General features: G+C 39.4%; 1 protein-coding gene across 1 annotated transcript; it reads left to right on the forward strand.

Moving 5' to 3' along the window:
- The first annotated feature begins 2,473 nt into the window (after positions 1–2,473).
- Positions 2,474–13,841, forward strand: LOC139939834 (uncharacterized). Its single transcript, XM_071935976.1, has 2 exons — positions 2,474–3,308; positions 8,220–13,841. Exon 2 carries the CDS (start codon positions 8,898–8,900, stop codon positions 9,636–9,638), a length of 741 nt encoding a protein of 246 aa, XP_071792077.1. The 5' UTR covers positions 2,474–3,308; positions 8,220–8,897; the 3' UTR covers positions 9,639–13,841.
- Positions 13,842–16,441: the final 2,600 nt, after the last annotated feature.

Here is a 16,441-nt window from a genome sequence, read left to right on the forward strand (position 1 = left end):
CAGTCAAACGGGGTCGGGGTTGCCGTCAAGGTAAATATTTTGATATAATAATACTTGGTTTATAGTTTTCTTTTCTTTTCCCTTTCACTTTTCCCAGCTTGACCCGTTTGCTGTAATTGTGTTTATAAAAACGGAACTAAACAGACAATGTTTTTTTTTTAATTGACCTTACCGACAGCCTTGCAAGGTCACTGGGTGAAGAAGAAAAAGAAATCTCCGGTTACTGTTGAAAGAACTCTCGATGAATAAATTTACTGCATACTGTCCTTGATTTGAATGGCATTGGCTTTACAGGAAGACAAAATAAACAGAGGTGGTTTCCTGTGTGCTGTGATGTCGCTTGGTATGTGGATTTTTATCCACCTGAGCCACCTGAGTTTACCTGCAGGAAGCGATCCCACGGTGGGCTCGTACCCGTTCATACGGGAGGAGAAAATCGGAAAAGTATGGATTTTGTTCAATTATTCTACTGCAGTTATTGTTATTAGTGGAAATTTCAATTAATTTACTTTTGGATTTTAGAAATGTTTGATTTGTAATCCTGTAGATGTACAATAAATCTAGCATGTTATTCATTCCAAAAGGTGGTCACCGTGTTTTAATGATATCACCAAGAATCCGGAGCGTGGCCACGCAGAAAAAATAATCGTTAGAATACAAGAAGCGTTATACTGACAGTTAACTCTTTTCAGAGTCAAATTTAGGGCATCTACCATTTTTGTTTTTGTGAAAACAGTTTTTCTCAAAAATAATGCTTTATACTAACGAAAGTTGCTGTACTTATTGGGCTTCTAACCAAAAGTGTTTATTCCGTTAATTTAAGAGTGGTAACCAATCTTCCCTTTAACCTTTTTTTTACCGGACACTTGTAAACGTAGCTCTACTTCGAGCCGAGGCAAATGAAGGCGCGTGGGGATGCATCTGCAGTTTGCAGCAAGTCCAGTTCAACTGATTGATTTTCTTTCCCGGAAAGGGCAACGAGAGAGCCCCTTTAATGAAGAAAAAAAAACCTCACAAAAATATGTTGTTTCATCAAAAACAAACAGTGAAATGTTGACGTTCGTTTTGATTGATGCTGTTTCTTCAAGGCACGTTGCAATCACTGTTTAAATATCACTGTATTCAATAAAAACACGATCAAGTGTAAAATACACACACATCAACTCATGTGAAAGTTTCAGTTTCGTATCTTTACTGATCATAGAATTCCCCCAAATATTTCCCATCTACCATGCATCAAAACAGTGATAGTGGGGCTGGGAACAACTTTTGTGGAACTGTGCTTAGTGATGATACAAGCATTGAAATTGGCACTATATGTCAAGGGAAAGAAATTTGGCTAGTAATCGCATCGTTGTAATCTGAAAACAAAGGAAGCCTAGAATGGGCCGAAAGAATTATCCACAATTCCTTGTTATTCCCCCAAATCCAAAGGACGCTGAATTTGCGTTGGCCCTTTTTACAGACAACTCCATTACATAACATTTCCTAAAGCTACATAAAAAAAAATGCAACAATAGGAGAAAAAGTGACTAGTGGATTTAGAACACTAGGGTAAAAAACACAAAAAAAACCATGCACAAAACAAACCACACTCTATTTTAGGATTAAGCAAGTAGGCCCAACCACTAGCCTTATTGAGGTATGTTGAATACTTAGGAGTGCACTGCTTTGTTTCGGTGTATTATTATACCATTATTATACGAACCGATATACCCAAACCAAATAGTGCCATTAAAAATGTGCCCACCATACCTTAAAATTGCTAATTATGCGGCAGGTGGCATATAGGCCTCACCGACTCGCACAAACTTGTTTCCAAAACACAATGTGCTTTATAAAACAAACTAAAGGCATTTTCTCTCGCGAAGTGTTAGCACCGTAACAGGTCACTAAATCTGCATAATAATATAGTAGGCCTGTGTTGTTCTTTATCATTATCTACTTCATGCACCCATTACGAAAGTATCTTTCGGGTTATCAGCTATTCAGGAAATAACAACGTAGATCTTACTTTCACCTCATGACATCCCCCAATTAACGGAGTTATCACCAGGGACATCGTCTGCAAAAAAGGTGAAACGAGCATCTTTTCAGAAAATGGTTTGGGACAATGAGTTTTGTGTTTTTGACGATAGATTGGGTACTTTTGTAAACCTATAACTACATTTTATTGGGGGAACCACGAAGAGAAACGTCTCATAACGCTACCTCATCCAGAGCCAAAGTTGATGTTTTCAGCAAAGGTTCTGTGGTTCTAAACCGCAACTTGTTTGTTCCCTTCGCCCTTTGGATACAAGAACTTAAAAAAATAGTGGTTGCACCCCCGGGCAAAAAATGACTCCATCCTTCGGAAATGTTCCGGCTTACGTCACCGGGTTCGGTTGTTGAACGGAGCCAGTGGCTTTATTATGCACGGAGTGTAACAAAGTACATGTACATTTACATGTAAATGTGGGCCTATCATAAAACTGTGACGATGACAATTACACTCGTGTATAGGTGTGGCGTACATATTTCTTTGGGATGTGTTTAGTCACTGCCTGTGCAGTTTGCGTACAGGAACTGTTCCATTATTAGCTTGCGTCTGACACTCGACTACTTCAGACACGGCAATAAAGTTTAGATTTGTTCACGGAGTTTTTGAAAGTGCGCGTTTAGGGACACACACACACCACTTTATATACAGGTGCCAATCGAACAGCATTATTTTAGGTGGGCGATGGACGTGTGTTTTCACCAGCCCTGCGGAAATACATTATAACCTTGATGAAAACAAGCTCTGCGGGGTATGTTTATGCCCACAACCCAGACGGCTTTTGAGTTCCACCGATGGGTTCGTCTTGCATGTTTGTTAATTTCCAACAATAGTCTGCGCAAGCCGCAATTTCACGGACGACTTGTGGCACAATACGTCTATGGGGAGGAGACCCAGCGTAGTGCACACACGGAGGCGGGTTGCTGCAAATGACATGTAAAAAATAAACCGTTGTGCTGGTGTTTAAAAAAAAACTGTACTCCTGTTTCTACCAGCATTTTATGAACATTTCATTTTCAATCACCGCCGTGTGTGTTGATAGTACAGTGTTTTCACAGTCAAGTCCACGTCCATGACTGTCGGGTGAGGTTAATGAGCTTCAATAAATAGCAGTAATTTATGGTGCCGTGTCAACAGACGTATAGGCTACGTATGACTTGATGCAGTGACGTGAGAGTGGTGTGCTGAACGTTCATTCATGCAGGAACGTTTGGAACGTTGATGAACAGGAATATCCGAGTTCCAGTAGATTATTTGATTAAAATGAAAGGTAAGTCTTTGATTGTTAATTTATCTTTTAAAATGTCTGGGTCAAGTTGGTGTGGCGTCTTTTCTACGTTGATGTTTGTTCGCAATGGAGCTTTATGGTTTACTTTGGAGTTCATGGCTGATTATGTTGTATGGAGCTATGATGATTCAGCAGCCATGAAATGGTGTTCAGCACAGAGACAGTAGTCGAATTGGTGTTCTGCACAGAGACAGTGTAGTCGAACTTTTCCCTCCGTGTGCACACACTCATGGAGGCCAGACAGATGATCAGCTGTGAGCTGTGGCACCATGGGGAACCACATCATGGTATGCATACCATGTACGTGAAAAACTTCTACTTCCAAGCATGGAGGTAGAAGTTCCAACATACTTGACTGTTAAAAAAAGAAGAGAGATCGAGACGGGAAGGGTTCCGTACCGACTGTACTACCGATGAGCGAGGATTTGGGGTTTTTGAATGATAGGATGGGGCTGCCATTTCATTCATCTTTGATAATTTTTTTGTTCAATCCTGCAGCAGTTCCATCTCTGACTCCCGAGGATATTATAAATGAAGAAAGATTGTAGATTTTTTATTACAATAGTACTTAGTGAGAGGATCTCAAATTGTGTAAAATAACGAGCGCTGGTCTATTCTTCAGCTGGACTTGCACAAACCACATTATTTGTTTCTGTTGACTGTCTTTTCGGAGAATTGTTTGTTTGGCGACTGCAACGACCAAATATACCCTTTATTGTCTTGTTTGATCACAAAACACAAGGAGTTCGTTTCAATTTGTACGTGTGTATATATCCCATGGATCGTAGATAGTGCAAGGAAAACAGAGCTCCATCTTTTACTGTTATACGAGAAACGTTATACCTTTTATGTCCTTAAAGGAACACGTTGCCTTGGATCGGTCGAGTTGGTCTTTGAAAAGCGTTTTGTGACCGTTTGTTATAAAATGCATATGGTTAGAAAGATTATGTAAAAGTAGAATACAATGATCTACACAAATATGCCTCGAAATTGCGTGGTTTTCTTTTTACATCGTCCAATAACACGGTCGGCCATTTGAGTCAAAATTTTGACTCCCATAAATGGCCGACCGTGATAGTTCGCGACGTAAAAAGAAAACCGTGCAATTTTGAGTGATACTTGTGTGGAACATTATATTCTACTTTTAAAACATCTTTCTAATCATATACATTTCATAACAAACGGTTTCAAACGCTTTTTATAGACCAACTCGTCCGATACAAGGCAACGTGTTCCTTTAAGACCTCTCTACAAAGCAATGGGACACCACCACGTGGTTGGAAAATATGCATATACGGTTTGTGTATGTCTTATGCCTACGAAACCCTTGCAGCTTGGGGGAAAGAAAAAGATGAACCATGGAACCATGCACTGGCTCCCGTCCGAAACAAACTAACTTGATCTGCATAGGTCGTGTTACGTTTATAATTACACATGATGAAATAGGTATACAATTCAAGCATACAAATTAAATAATCTTGGCGCCAAACTTTGGTGGTTATGGTCGCCAGAGTTCTCTTCCTGGAAAAAAGTCAGTCCCGGTTTCTGGCGTGGTAGATACAAATTATTACCTTGCCAATTCTGTGTCATTTGCCTAATTTTTACAGGAAGTTTTCTTAATTCGCCTCACCTTTTTTGTTTTAAACTAGAACTAACGCTATATTCTATGAGATTAATTGAGAACGATAGAAAAACTGAAGCGTTGAGTGTTGAAATTGTCCTTTCAATGCGAAAGCTTGCGAGCAAAACCGAGTACATGAAATGGAAGAAGATATAATTATAATACGGACACAAATGTGTCTTTAAGGATTTCTATTGGTGTGATAATCAGTGTGCAACCAGATTGAAAACTGGAAGGTTTTTGTTTTATTAATTTTACCAGCCATGTTTATACCTAACTCTGACTTCCTTTTCCCTCTGCATAAACTTTCAACTAAAAGCTTCCGAATTGATGATGATGAGGCACAGTCCTTCCCCTCTCGTGAAACTAAAGTTCAAGGCCCGTAAAAACCTTCGACTAAACAGGGTCAGATTTAAGGTTATAGTTTTCGTGTTCGAGTGATAGTTTGAAACCCTTTCTTTTGATTTAATATCCTCTACTTCTTCGCTGTATATTGTAAGTTATTTTGTTAAAGGAACACGTTGCCTTGGATCGGTCGAGTTGGTCTTTGAAAAGCGTTTGTAACCGTTTTTTATAAAATGCATATGGTTAGAAAGATGTTGTAAAAGTAGAATACAATGATCCACACAAACATGCCTCGAAATTGCGTGGTTTTCCTTTTACCTCGTCGACTAACACCAGGCCTGATACTTCACGGAGGCAACGGAGGCGATTGCCTCCGTTGCCCCTTGCCATTGCCTTGGTGCCCTTGAAATGCTCCAGTAGAAATTTACAATTTCCTCATAGGGTGCCCTTTGCCTAAGAGAAAATGCCTTGGTGCCCTTACCTTTTCAAAAACGAAGCATACAGGCCTGTAACACGTCGGCCATTTATGGGGGTCAAAATTTTGACTCCCATAAATGGCCGACCATGTTAGTTCGCACAGTAGAAGGAAAACCACGCAATTTCGAGGCAAACTTGTGTGGATCATTGTATTCTACTTTTAAAACATCTGTCCAACCATATGCATTTTATAAAAAACGGTTACAAACGCTTTTGTTTTGACCAACTCGTCCGGTCCAAGGCAACGTGTTCCTTTAAAGACCACCGTGTCTGCCTGCGTGCCAATCAAATTCCCAAGTGACCCACCAGTTAACTTTATTCCTGGTGTGGCCAGAGAACAAAGCAAGGTTGCTGTTGTGGTCAATAGTTCACCGGAATATTTATTTCCAATGTCAAGAAGTTTCCACTTATGTATATTGGTTCAAGGGTGAGATTTTTTATTAAAAAGGACAACCCGTGAAGCGGATTTCATATTGTGAGAATATAATTGAAGGAAAATGGGTAATGGTGGCAAAATGTGAACATCCCATTCATACAAAGGTTACGAAGAGCTTCAATGAAGGGTGAATCGTCATCAACTTTTCCGAAGTGTTCATTTTTATTTAAAGGCAGTGGACACTATTAGAAATTGTCAAAGACTAGCCTTCACAGTTAGTTTATCTCAACATATGCATAAAACAACAAACCTGTGAAAATTTGAGCTCAATCGGTCATCGAAGTTGCGAGATAATAATGAAAGAAAAATAACCATTGTCACACGAAGTTGTGTGTGTTAAGATGGTTTATTTCGAGACCGTGAAGGAGATTTCATATTATGAGAAACAAGATTGAAACAATAAGGGTAAAGTGGGCCAACTTTACATTCATAAAAAAAAGATCATTACGAGAAAAAGCATTACACTGAAAGCGAATCGTCATCAATTCGTCAATTCAGTGTTCGTTTTATTTCCGGATTACAAACAAATGTAACCTGCAGAGTGCAGTGCAGTTCTTATTCTCAGTGCATGAGTATTTTGTTTAAAGACAGTGGACACTATACGTAACTGTGAAAAGGACCTGTCTTCTCACTTGGTGTATATCAACATTTGCATTAAATAACAAACCTGTGAAAATTTGAGCTCGATTGGTCGTCGGAGTTGCGAGATAACTATGAAAGGAAAAACACCCTTGTCACACGAAGTTGTGTGCTTTCAGATGCTTGATTTCGAGACCTCAAATTCCTCAACTTGAGGTCTCGAAATCGAATTCGTTGGAAATTACTTCTTTCTCGAAAACTACTCCACTTCAGCGAGAGAGCCGTTTCTCACTATGTTTCATACTACCAACCTCTCCCCATTACTCGTTACCAAGTTCGGTTTTATGCCAAAAATTATTTTGAGTAATTCCCAATAGTGTCCTCTGCCTTTAAGTGTTCGTTTTATTTCCGGATTACAAATAATGTAACCTGCAGTGCAGTTCTTATTCTTACAGTGCATAGCTTGAGTATTTTGTTTAACTCCATAAAACCATTTTTTAAAGTAAATCTATAGATGACCCAAGTTTGATGTGGCTTTTCCTAAATCATCATATTTTAACTATAATTATCCACAGTGCATTTCTTGTTGTTAGTGAAGACATTGGGGTACATTCCAATCCGATTAATCCGGGGAGACATATCTTAGCAGTTGGGGTAACAAACTACGATAACCATCAGCTTTGGAATGCAATAATAACCTGCTTTGTTCGTGGTAGGCCACAAAATAAAGTCCTGCTCTGACCCCGTCAGTTTAGTGTGCGCAGTAATTGTCTGCATTGGTTCAAGATGGTATAGGAGGGGGGGGGGGGGGGTTACAAATTGAATATTAGTATTTGGATTCCATTCCATGCTCAAAACAATTTTAAGGTCTGATTTGTAGTCTATGTTTAAGTTTCGTCAAGAGAAATAGATTTCCAAAAAGCAAGACTGTGCATGGAAAGACACTTAATACTCAAAATAATTTTTGGCATAAAAACTTAGGCTACTTGGTAATGAGCAATGGAGAACTGTTGATAGTACAAAACATAGTGACCAACGGCTCCGTCTGAAGTAGCTTAGTTTTTGAGAGAGAGGTAGTTTCTCACTCAATTAATAAAAGACTTCTTGGTAGAATAGAAGCATTTTCGTTTTGCGTCTAGAAGCAAAGTTTTTTTCTTTCATTATTCTCTTGCAAATTCGATGACCAATTGAGCCCAAATTTTCACGGGTTTATTATGTTATGCATATTATGTTGGGTTATATGCCTACCAAGTGAGAATACTGGTCTTTGACAATTACCAAATGTGTCCAGTGCCTTTAATTTCGCAGACAGGTCTGGTTGCCTACCGATGGGGCCCGTCAAAGTTTGCATATTTTTAGTCTGACATTAACTTGCTTTGGTTGTATGAAGTAGTTTGAATGGTTCTTTATTATAATTTCTGTTTGATTGCTACAGGGGATAGACGTCAATAACTCGAACTGGGTCACAGGAACAGCAGAGTCTAACGTCCTCTTGGGAAGCCTTGCGACGGTGAGGTGCGACCGGCAAATACCTCGTCTGCTGTTTGGAAATACGCCCGAGTGTGTGGGGTAAAAGCCCAAATAACTCAGCCTGGAGACGGACTGTCGAACGTCAGGAATTCTCCCACTCATTACGGATCAAAGTTGGAGCATTTATGCGTTGTGGTTTTTTCAGAGCTTCGATGTTTTGTCGAGAGGGTTCAAGGGTAGAAAAGGCTAAGCTCTTACAGGCGAGGACCTAACTCCCACGAGTGAAACTTGAAGTCTTTGGTGAAAAACAAGTTAAGTGTTATCGAATTGGTTGTATCATAGGCTAAGGAATTTGATACCTTGGTCGCTATAAACAAGGTAGATTTGTTTGCATATTGCGCACTAGCCTCTATTTTCTTGGTGACTGGTGAATATAATGAAACGCACGTCATCTTTCGGCTGAAAGCTTTTTTTGTTTGGTTTGACGACTGGCGTGCAGCAGCGAGAGAGACGAGGTCAGAGGGTGAGATTGCGCCCCGGAGTCCGACAATCAGTGTGTGTGGAACGATTGGTATGCTTCACGCTGGCTGATCTAATTTTAAAATCTCCAAACACCCGAGCCGAGAGCTGTGATAACGAAAACATGAATGTGGTTGGAGTAGCCGGGCAGCATCCGAACGCAATGGCGGCGGTTGCGGGTAGCTGCACGGAGAGCGACATTCGACAGATTGAACGCTTCTTTAACAGTCTGAAAAGTCGGGTGTACGTCTGTCCCGCCCTAGCCAATCTGTACTTTACTACCTTACAGGATATGGCCAATCTAGGTGGGTGGGAGCTACAGACGACAGGGTTCCCGACCCTTATCTTCGAGAACAGGCAAAATGAGCGGCGACTACTGCTCTGCATCGCCGAGAAGGGAACCGGCTTCGTGCAGTGGAAAGACGCCCTGACCCCGGACAGCAAATACAAGTCACCTGAGACCAACTTCCACACGCTTAACGTATCCGGGGACGCACTGAAACTTGCCGGCCTGAGCTTCGATAACGAACAGGCCGCTGCCGAACTCATGGACACCGTGAATTCATGGATGAACGAGATAGCCCTGGACAGTGAGTCAAACTCCCGTAAGAAAAAGAAGAAACACAAGGAGCCCAAAATAGTGCTACCCAAAAAGGAGACGATATCCCAACCCTGTCTGTTTGAACACATCACTAATTTGGATCACGAGAAGTTTGTCAAGAGGATGATGATGGCCGATGATAACACCATTGTACCACCTCTGCATTTTGGCGTGGTCCCTGAAAATGGAGACACTTCGAAAATGTTGGCGTACGCAGAGAGTACGTCTACGGAGGACTCTGGACTAGACGAACTTCACGAATGAGCCTGAATATTGGAAAGCCATTTTGAGACATGACACACGACACCTTTAGACACCTTTAGACCTATTTGGTAAATGTGTCTGTATACACAAAAACCAAGCAGTGAACTCCTATCTAAGTGTCCACCATACCTTAAAAGGTCAATTGAGAGCTATAGGTTTTGGTAAATCCAAAACCAAACAGTGTACTCCTATGGTGTCCAACATTATCTCAAAAGGTCAGTTGAGAGCTATAGGCCTATAGGTTTTGGTCAATTTGTCTTTATATACCAAAACCAAAGAGTGTGTATGGCATAATCCTACAGTGTCCACACCATGTCTCAAAAAGGTCATTTTGAAAAAACTCCACCCAAAGTGCCTGCCTATATTTTGCAAGAGTGCCCGATTGTGTCTGAAAGAATTTAAAGTGACATGCGTTTGCGTTCGAAACTGTTTTGGAAATGTCTGCAAGGTTCACTGAAGGAAAAGACGCAAAGAAACTTCACTTTTAGTTTGTGAAAACGGTTTTGCAAAAACCTGTCCTCGATGCACCTGGATATTTTAAGCTACTTTGAAACCTTTGCTCTCTGTTGGTTTTTTTCTCCCATAATGGAGAACTTTTGATCTGCCCCAGAGCTTTAACCACCCACACAGACCAAACTCGCCAAAATTGGTTGTGAAAAGGAAATATGATCACCCTTGTTGCTGAATACAAATTATGGTCGTTCCCTAGTGGTGCTTTATGAACTTTTGTTATCGTCCATTGTGCCGAGTTCAACAGTGTGACATGTAAACACTCCCTCCGTTGCATTTTATGGGTTTTTCTTTTTATGGTTGGTGTTTTCAACAACAACAACAATTCAAAAGGGTGTATGTAAAAGAAGGTTTCCACAGTTTGGAATGAGGAAGCTTTTGCTTCTTTCCCTATCACTATTTGGTAAGGTTACACATTTCTAAGGGAAAAACCCAAAACAAAACACTTACGTCGTGGATGAGTCACAATTTTGATTGTCGGACCTTTTCACGAATTGGTTTCAAGTGTATGCAGATTACTGATACAAGTTACAAAATAAACAATTGGTTTTTGGAACTTTTAGGAATCCCATTGAAGGATGAACAAATCTATTCCTTAGTCCACCATACACCTCAAGACAAAACTCCTTCGTGGAGTATTTTTTAGGAAAACGCAACCACGAACCAAGGACTTAAAATGAATGTTCATGATGACATTTTTTTTTTCATGATGACATTGTTTTTTCTTTCTTTCATTTTGTTCCATTTTCTTGTGTTGGTTTTTTGCCACAATTTTTTTTTTTTTTGTAATAATTTGTGTATACATGTTGTACATGATGAATGATGATGTACATTGTGTTGTCATATACAAAGGTGCACTACAAATTTGCAAATACGTAAGTGCTCGCACTGCTAATCAGGTATCACACCTTATGCATTTTTTTTACGAGAATCAATTTTAAAATAGTGATAATAAAACGAAAGCAATATAACATTAACAAAAATATTATCAATATAATAACTTTAATAATAGGTGACTTCAGGGTAAAAATAAATTCTGTCACTGTGGGTTCCACTATTGTCTATAGGCTACCACTTTAATGTTTATTAATTCCATACATAGTTTTCCTGTGGTTACTGGAACACTGGATTAAATCTAAACACGGAGATATAAGTAGAAGTCATCGTTTTAACCACAGCCCAATGTCAAGATTTGGGGTCCCGTCTTCAGTGCAGTAATGTCTTGCTTGTTGTTAACAAGACTGTAATGTATTACGTTGCGAAAGTTATCGAAACCCGCCTGGTTACAATTTATAAGTTTCAATTGATAATATTACACAGTCTGTCTTTCAGTTTATATGGTGAGTGCTTTGGCAGAATATTTGTACCCAATTAAAATAATTTTACATTGTACGAAGTATTACCTTTGAATTTGACCCATTGTTTGATTGAATCCTGATGGAATTAACTCACCCACAATCTTTCCCAAATGGATGACAACGTTTGACTTTTTTACCAGGTGCCAAATACACACATTTAATGATAAAATAACACTATACAGTATAAATTTACAAAGATTTAAGAAAAGTAAGAGACATTTTTCAAATCCGCATTTTCCCCAAAAAAACTTTTTTTTCCTTCAAATATTTATCTCTTAATCACAATTTATGATGATTTTGCATCTTTCAAGTCTACGGGATTACGTGCAAATTCAAAAGTACAGACTTGTCGAGTGGAAAGTACATCGTGGATCTAGTACATAATTTATCACACATTTTATTATGCTCTCTCTCTCTCTCTCCTATATAAATATTTTATTATTAAAAGCATTATACAACTTAAGGCCTAATTATTAATGAGATGTGCATTGAAAACCTTTCACTAATTGTTTACAGAGTATAGCATTAATTTGTAATAAGCATATCTGGGAGTTCATGGATGTTGCCGTTTATAGCAATTGTAATTAGCCGCAAAAATTTACTGGTACAGTTGACAGCCATGTGGCACGCAGTTAAGCGTTGAAAATCTGACAGATTCTATGAAAAATGTGACGTGTCACCATTGGTGACAGTATGATACATTAGGTGGTGCTGGAATATGACATAAATACTTGTAGGCCCTACGTCATTTGAATGGACGTTGCACCATGTACCCTTGTAAAGCATTACGACGCCATCTTAGCCTGGTTCCACGTGCACATTTCAATCCTGAATAAGGATTGTCATACCAAAAAGGGACCGCGCTATCCGGTTAGGGGCCAATGTCATAACATTGTTCAGGACAATAAATTTGCATAATCACCGTAAAAGCTTGCTTAGCGGAAATAGGTTTACCAGCAAGAATTCCATGCTGTGTGTGTTGTTTTGTGACTGTTGCCCCTCTGTTTTTGCTCAGCTGAAAAGAACAATTTTCTGATCAACCTTTTTATGAATTTATGACCAAGACTGTTAAAACATGACGCTTTTTGTGCCACATAGTCGACTTCATTGTATTGAAAAGGTGTACTTTACCTCCTTATCATATAATGCAATCGCACACTTTTCTCTGAAATCAACGTGTTATGGTGTTCGTTTGGGAATTGTTGGACACAACACATTATTCAAATGTGCATGCAGTTTAGTGCAAATTCAAAAGATTAAACTGTGGGCTAATTTTTCATAACATTTTTGTACAAGTGAACGGCTTTCAGAGAAATACTGCTGGTTGTATTTCCCGTTCATGTTGCCTACCGATGCTTCAGCAACTAGTCGTTACAAGCACCTTACCAATAACAATCAACAGCAAACCCTTTAAAATTTTACAATGTTGTCAGTGGTGCATGTAACATTTTATAGTCTGGTGCTTCCAAAAGAGTCTGACTCATACATTTTTAAATACAAATTACGCACTGTCCTCAAACCATATTGGCGTCACGGTTGTTGCTTGCATACACTCATTGTGTGTGTATTTCAAATGATTAATATTTCACATGGAGTGCCTTACAACAAAATTGATAAAAAACGGACATTATTTTTTCCTGTTTCTAAATTTATCCACATTTTAGGGTACCTGTCTCATCGTATACTTTTTGTACATTCTTTGTCTATCGCACTAGCAGGCCCTTGGGTATTTCATGTGTAAACAAGTGACGTCATTGTGCAACCCTTCAAGGCATGTAGGGCCAACACATGTACCTTTCTATTTTTAATGGAATTTTCTGTTATGGGGCAATTAGCTTGAGACGAACTGTCTGTCAGTCTGCAGTTTCTTTTCTTTCTTTGCATATTTGAAGTGCGATGTAATGTAATTTGATTCCATTTTGTTGTCAATGAAAGGATATAAAGCTTTAACGTCAGGATGTTTTCGAACAATCCATCCATCGTTTTCGATGCCACTTTAGAGTTGAAGGGTTGATGATCAGACTTCATTTAGTGACATGCCCTTGACTAAAAGCAAGCGTTTTGATTTATGCTCCCGCCATTTTGTGACTAAATGTATTTGTGTTCATATTTTGTGGTACGCTTGGGACGTGGGTTTTGTAGACTGTTTAAAATTAAAAGGTCCAAGTTCCGTAATAATGCAAAACAATTTAAAACAAAACAAAATGTAAAAACAAAAGTGTATATTTTTTAAAACTACATTGAAGTTATTACAACAGTAATATGCCACTGTTATATTTCGTAATTACACACGGAGAATTAAAACAAACACTTGCGTAAGATGAATTTCTTGAAACTACTTGACTTGTTGAGTGTCTCTGTTAGTGTAAGGTGAATCACCCCCACCCCCCACCCCCCCCCCCCCCCCCCCCCCACCACCCACTCTTCCCCTCAGATAAATCAAGAAGTTGATAGCTTATCGGCTAGACAGTTTGGCAAGTGTAGCAGTAATTCAATGGTCTTTCAATGTGACTAAGATGCATCATTAGTCACTTCCAAGGTTACGGGACGGCACGTCATCAGTTAATGTCAGTAAATACTTCAATACATCCAAACATGAGTTGGATATTAAAAGGTAACAACATTTCGCTAGGTTTACAAAACTACTTCAGCTGTGTACCCGCCATTAGTCAAGAATGTACAATATGTTCACTGAAAACGTTGGTTTAAGTTGAGTTTTGTGTTGTCTGCTTGTGCCGTTGTTTATGGGAACACATTCCATCGTGGATTTGGGCGGGGAGAACTTTTTTCTTTATAACAAAACAGAAAGTATATTTCGCTTGAACCATGGAGGTAGAAATCTTGAACAGTGGTGCCTTAAAGGGGTACTCAGTAACTCTTATAGGAACACGTTGCCTTGGATCGGTCGAGTTGGTCTTTGAAAAGCGTCCCGTGACCGTTTGTTATAAAATCGATATGGTTAGAAAGATGTTGTAAAAGTAGAATACAATGATCAACACAAATATGCCTCAAAATTGCGTGGTTTTCGTTTTACCTCGTCGACAAACACGGCCATTTATGGGAGTCAAAACTTTGACTCCCATAAATGGCCGACCGTGTTCGTTCGCGACGTAAAATGAAAAACGTGCAATTTTGAGTGATACTTGTGTGGATCATTATATTCTACTTTTAAAACATCTTTCTAACCATATGCATTTCATAACAAACGGTTTCAAACGCTTTTCATAGACCAACTCGACCGATCCAAGGCAACGTGTTCCTTTAACTTAACAAATTTATTTAGAAGTACATTAACCATGGTATAACCCCACGATGGTTGTCGATGTATTAATTGTCAGCATATTCACAGTATACACGGTGTATGGAGTAGTGGAGCGAAGGTAGACCATTTGTGTTGTCATCATTTACAGTTTCTATTCTGAAGACGCAGTGAAGCAGTCAACAAAAGGTGTGGGAAAATAATAAATCTGAAAATGGGACTGGTGTCCTGCAAATCATACCAATACATGATAGGACATGCACTGTGTGTTTGAAAAATTTGGATAAACCTTATTACACGGATTGTCCCCCATAAATAGAGTGGAGCCATCGTTTGTGAGACAAAATATGCTAACAGAAACCTGTGATGTTGTAGGCCTATGTAAGTCCCTCAATAAATAATTTTTTTTTCGAGCTTACACATTTCTTGTTTTGTTTTACATCATGTTACGACGGGCAGAGGGCATTGGTTTTACTTACGTAAGTATCCAGTGAGTATTTATAGCTTCATGGTCATAAAATGAGTCAAACTTGTTGATGAACTTGGAACAGGTTTCACGGTTATCGACCTCGCTATCCTAACAAACCCACCCCTGGGCATGAGCTCGCACCCACCCACCAACTCCTGCGTCCTAAAGCCTCGCTTAATTAAGACGCCTGCCAGAGCAAGACTAAAAGCGGTTTCACCCCTATAACTGCGTCAGAGATATCACTTACTGCGCTTTGTCCTTAGGCCATTCATTATTGACCTTTTATGTTCACTTTTATAACAGATGTTTTCGAAATAAGAATCGAGTGTATGTTTCGATTTGGAGTGGAGAGAGGGGGGGGGGGGGGTAGGGGCGGCATATGAGTCATACTCAGGTGTTGCTACCCCACATTTTGTATCTAAAAATAAGTTTGTGGTAATGCGTAAACGTAAGTGTTACCCTACAAATAACAAGTTATACCTTTTAGTTCCAAATCAAATATCTTTTTCAAAAAGTTGTAAACTTTGAGGGTGAAAAACTATCATAATGGTTAAGGAGCTTTTGTTTAGTAATACAAATTGTAAACTTTACAGATCCTAATCCTGTTTTGCTCGTTTTCGGAATTCCATGTTATGGGGCCGATTTCACAGAGCAGATTTGTATTGTGAAACCAAATTTATTTTACTAGGCAACTACGATTGATTTGGAGTTAAAATCAATCTTTGAAATAGGCCCAGATCTCACAACTTGTTTTTCTTTTGCCAGCATCGATTGAAACTGAAGCCCGAAACTTTGTATAATAATACTCTTTTTGGCAATGCAAACGAAATGACCTAAAAAGTGCCTACGAACTGATCCGAAGGGGTGTGTCACTTCGGTTCTGTTCGCGACTTACGTGTCAAGAATGACTCAGGGTAGTCGAGTCGCTAAAAAGTGCCTACGAATTGACCCGAAGGGGTGAAGTGTCACTTCGGTTCTGTTCGCGACTTGAGTGTCAAGAATGACTCGGGGTGGTCGAGTCTGAGTCTTTTGTCTATGAGACTTGAGTCCACGAGTCCCAACAAATCGCCGCCCGAGTCGTACGGGGTAGATTATTGTGGTATTATGGTACAACACAGCTACATGATCATGGACCATTGTGCTATAAATGCATTGCATGGACCATGGACTAAACCTAACGAGGAAGTGATTGTGGAAATCATACAAA

The sequence above is a fragment of the Asterias amurensis genome, chromosome 7 (assembly GCF_032118995.1).
Source record: "Asterias amurensis chromosome 7, ASM3211899v1".
Taxonomy (NCBI): Eukaryota; Metazoa; Echinodermata; class Asteroidea; order Forcipulatida; family Asteriidae; genus Asterias; species Asterias amurensis.

Coding starts and splice junctions, on each gene's coding strand:
- LOC139939834 (XM_071935976.1), top strand. CDS start 8,898: ATGAATGTGGTTGGAGTAGCCGGGCAGCATCCGAACGCAATGGCGGCG.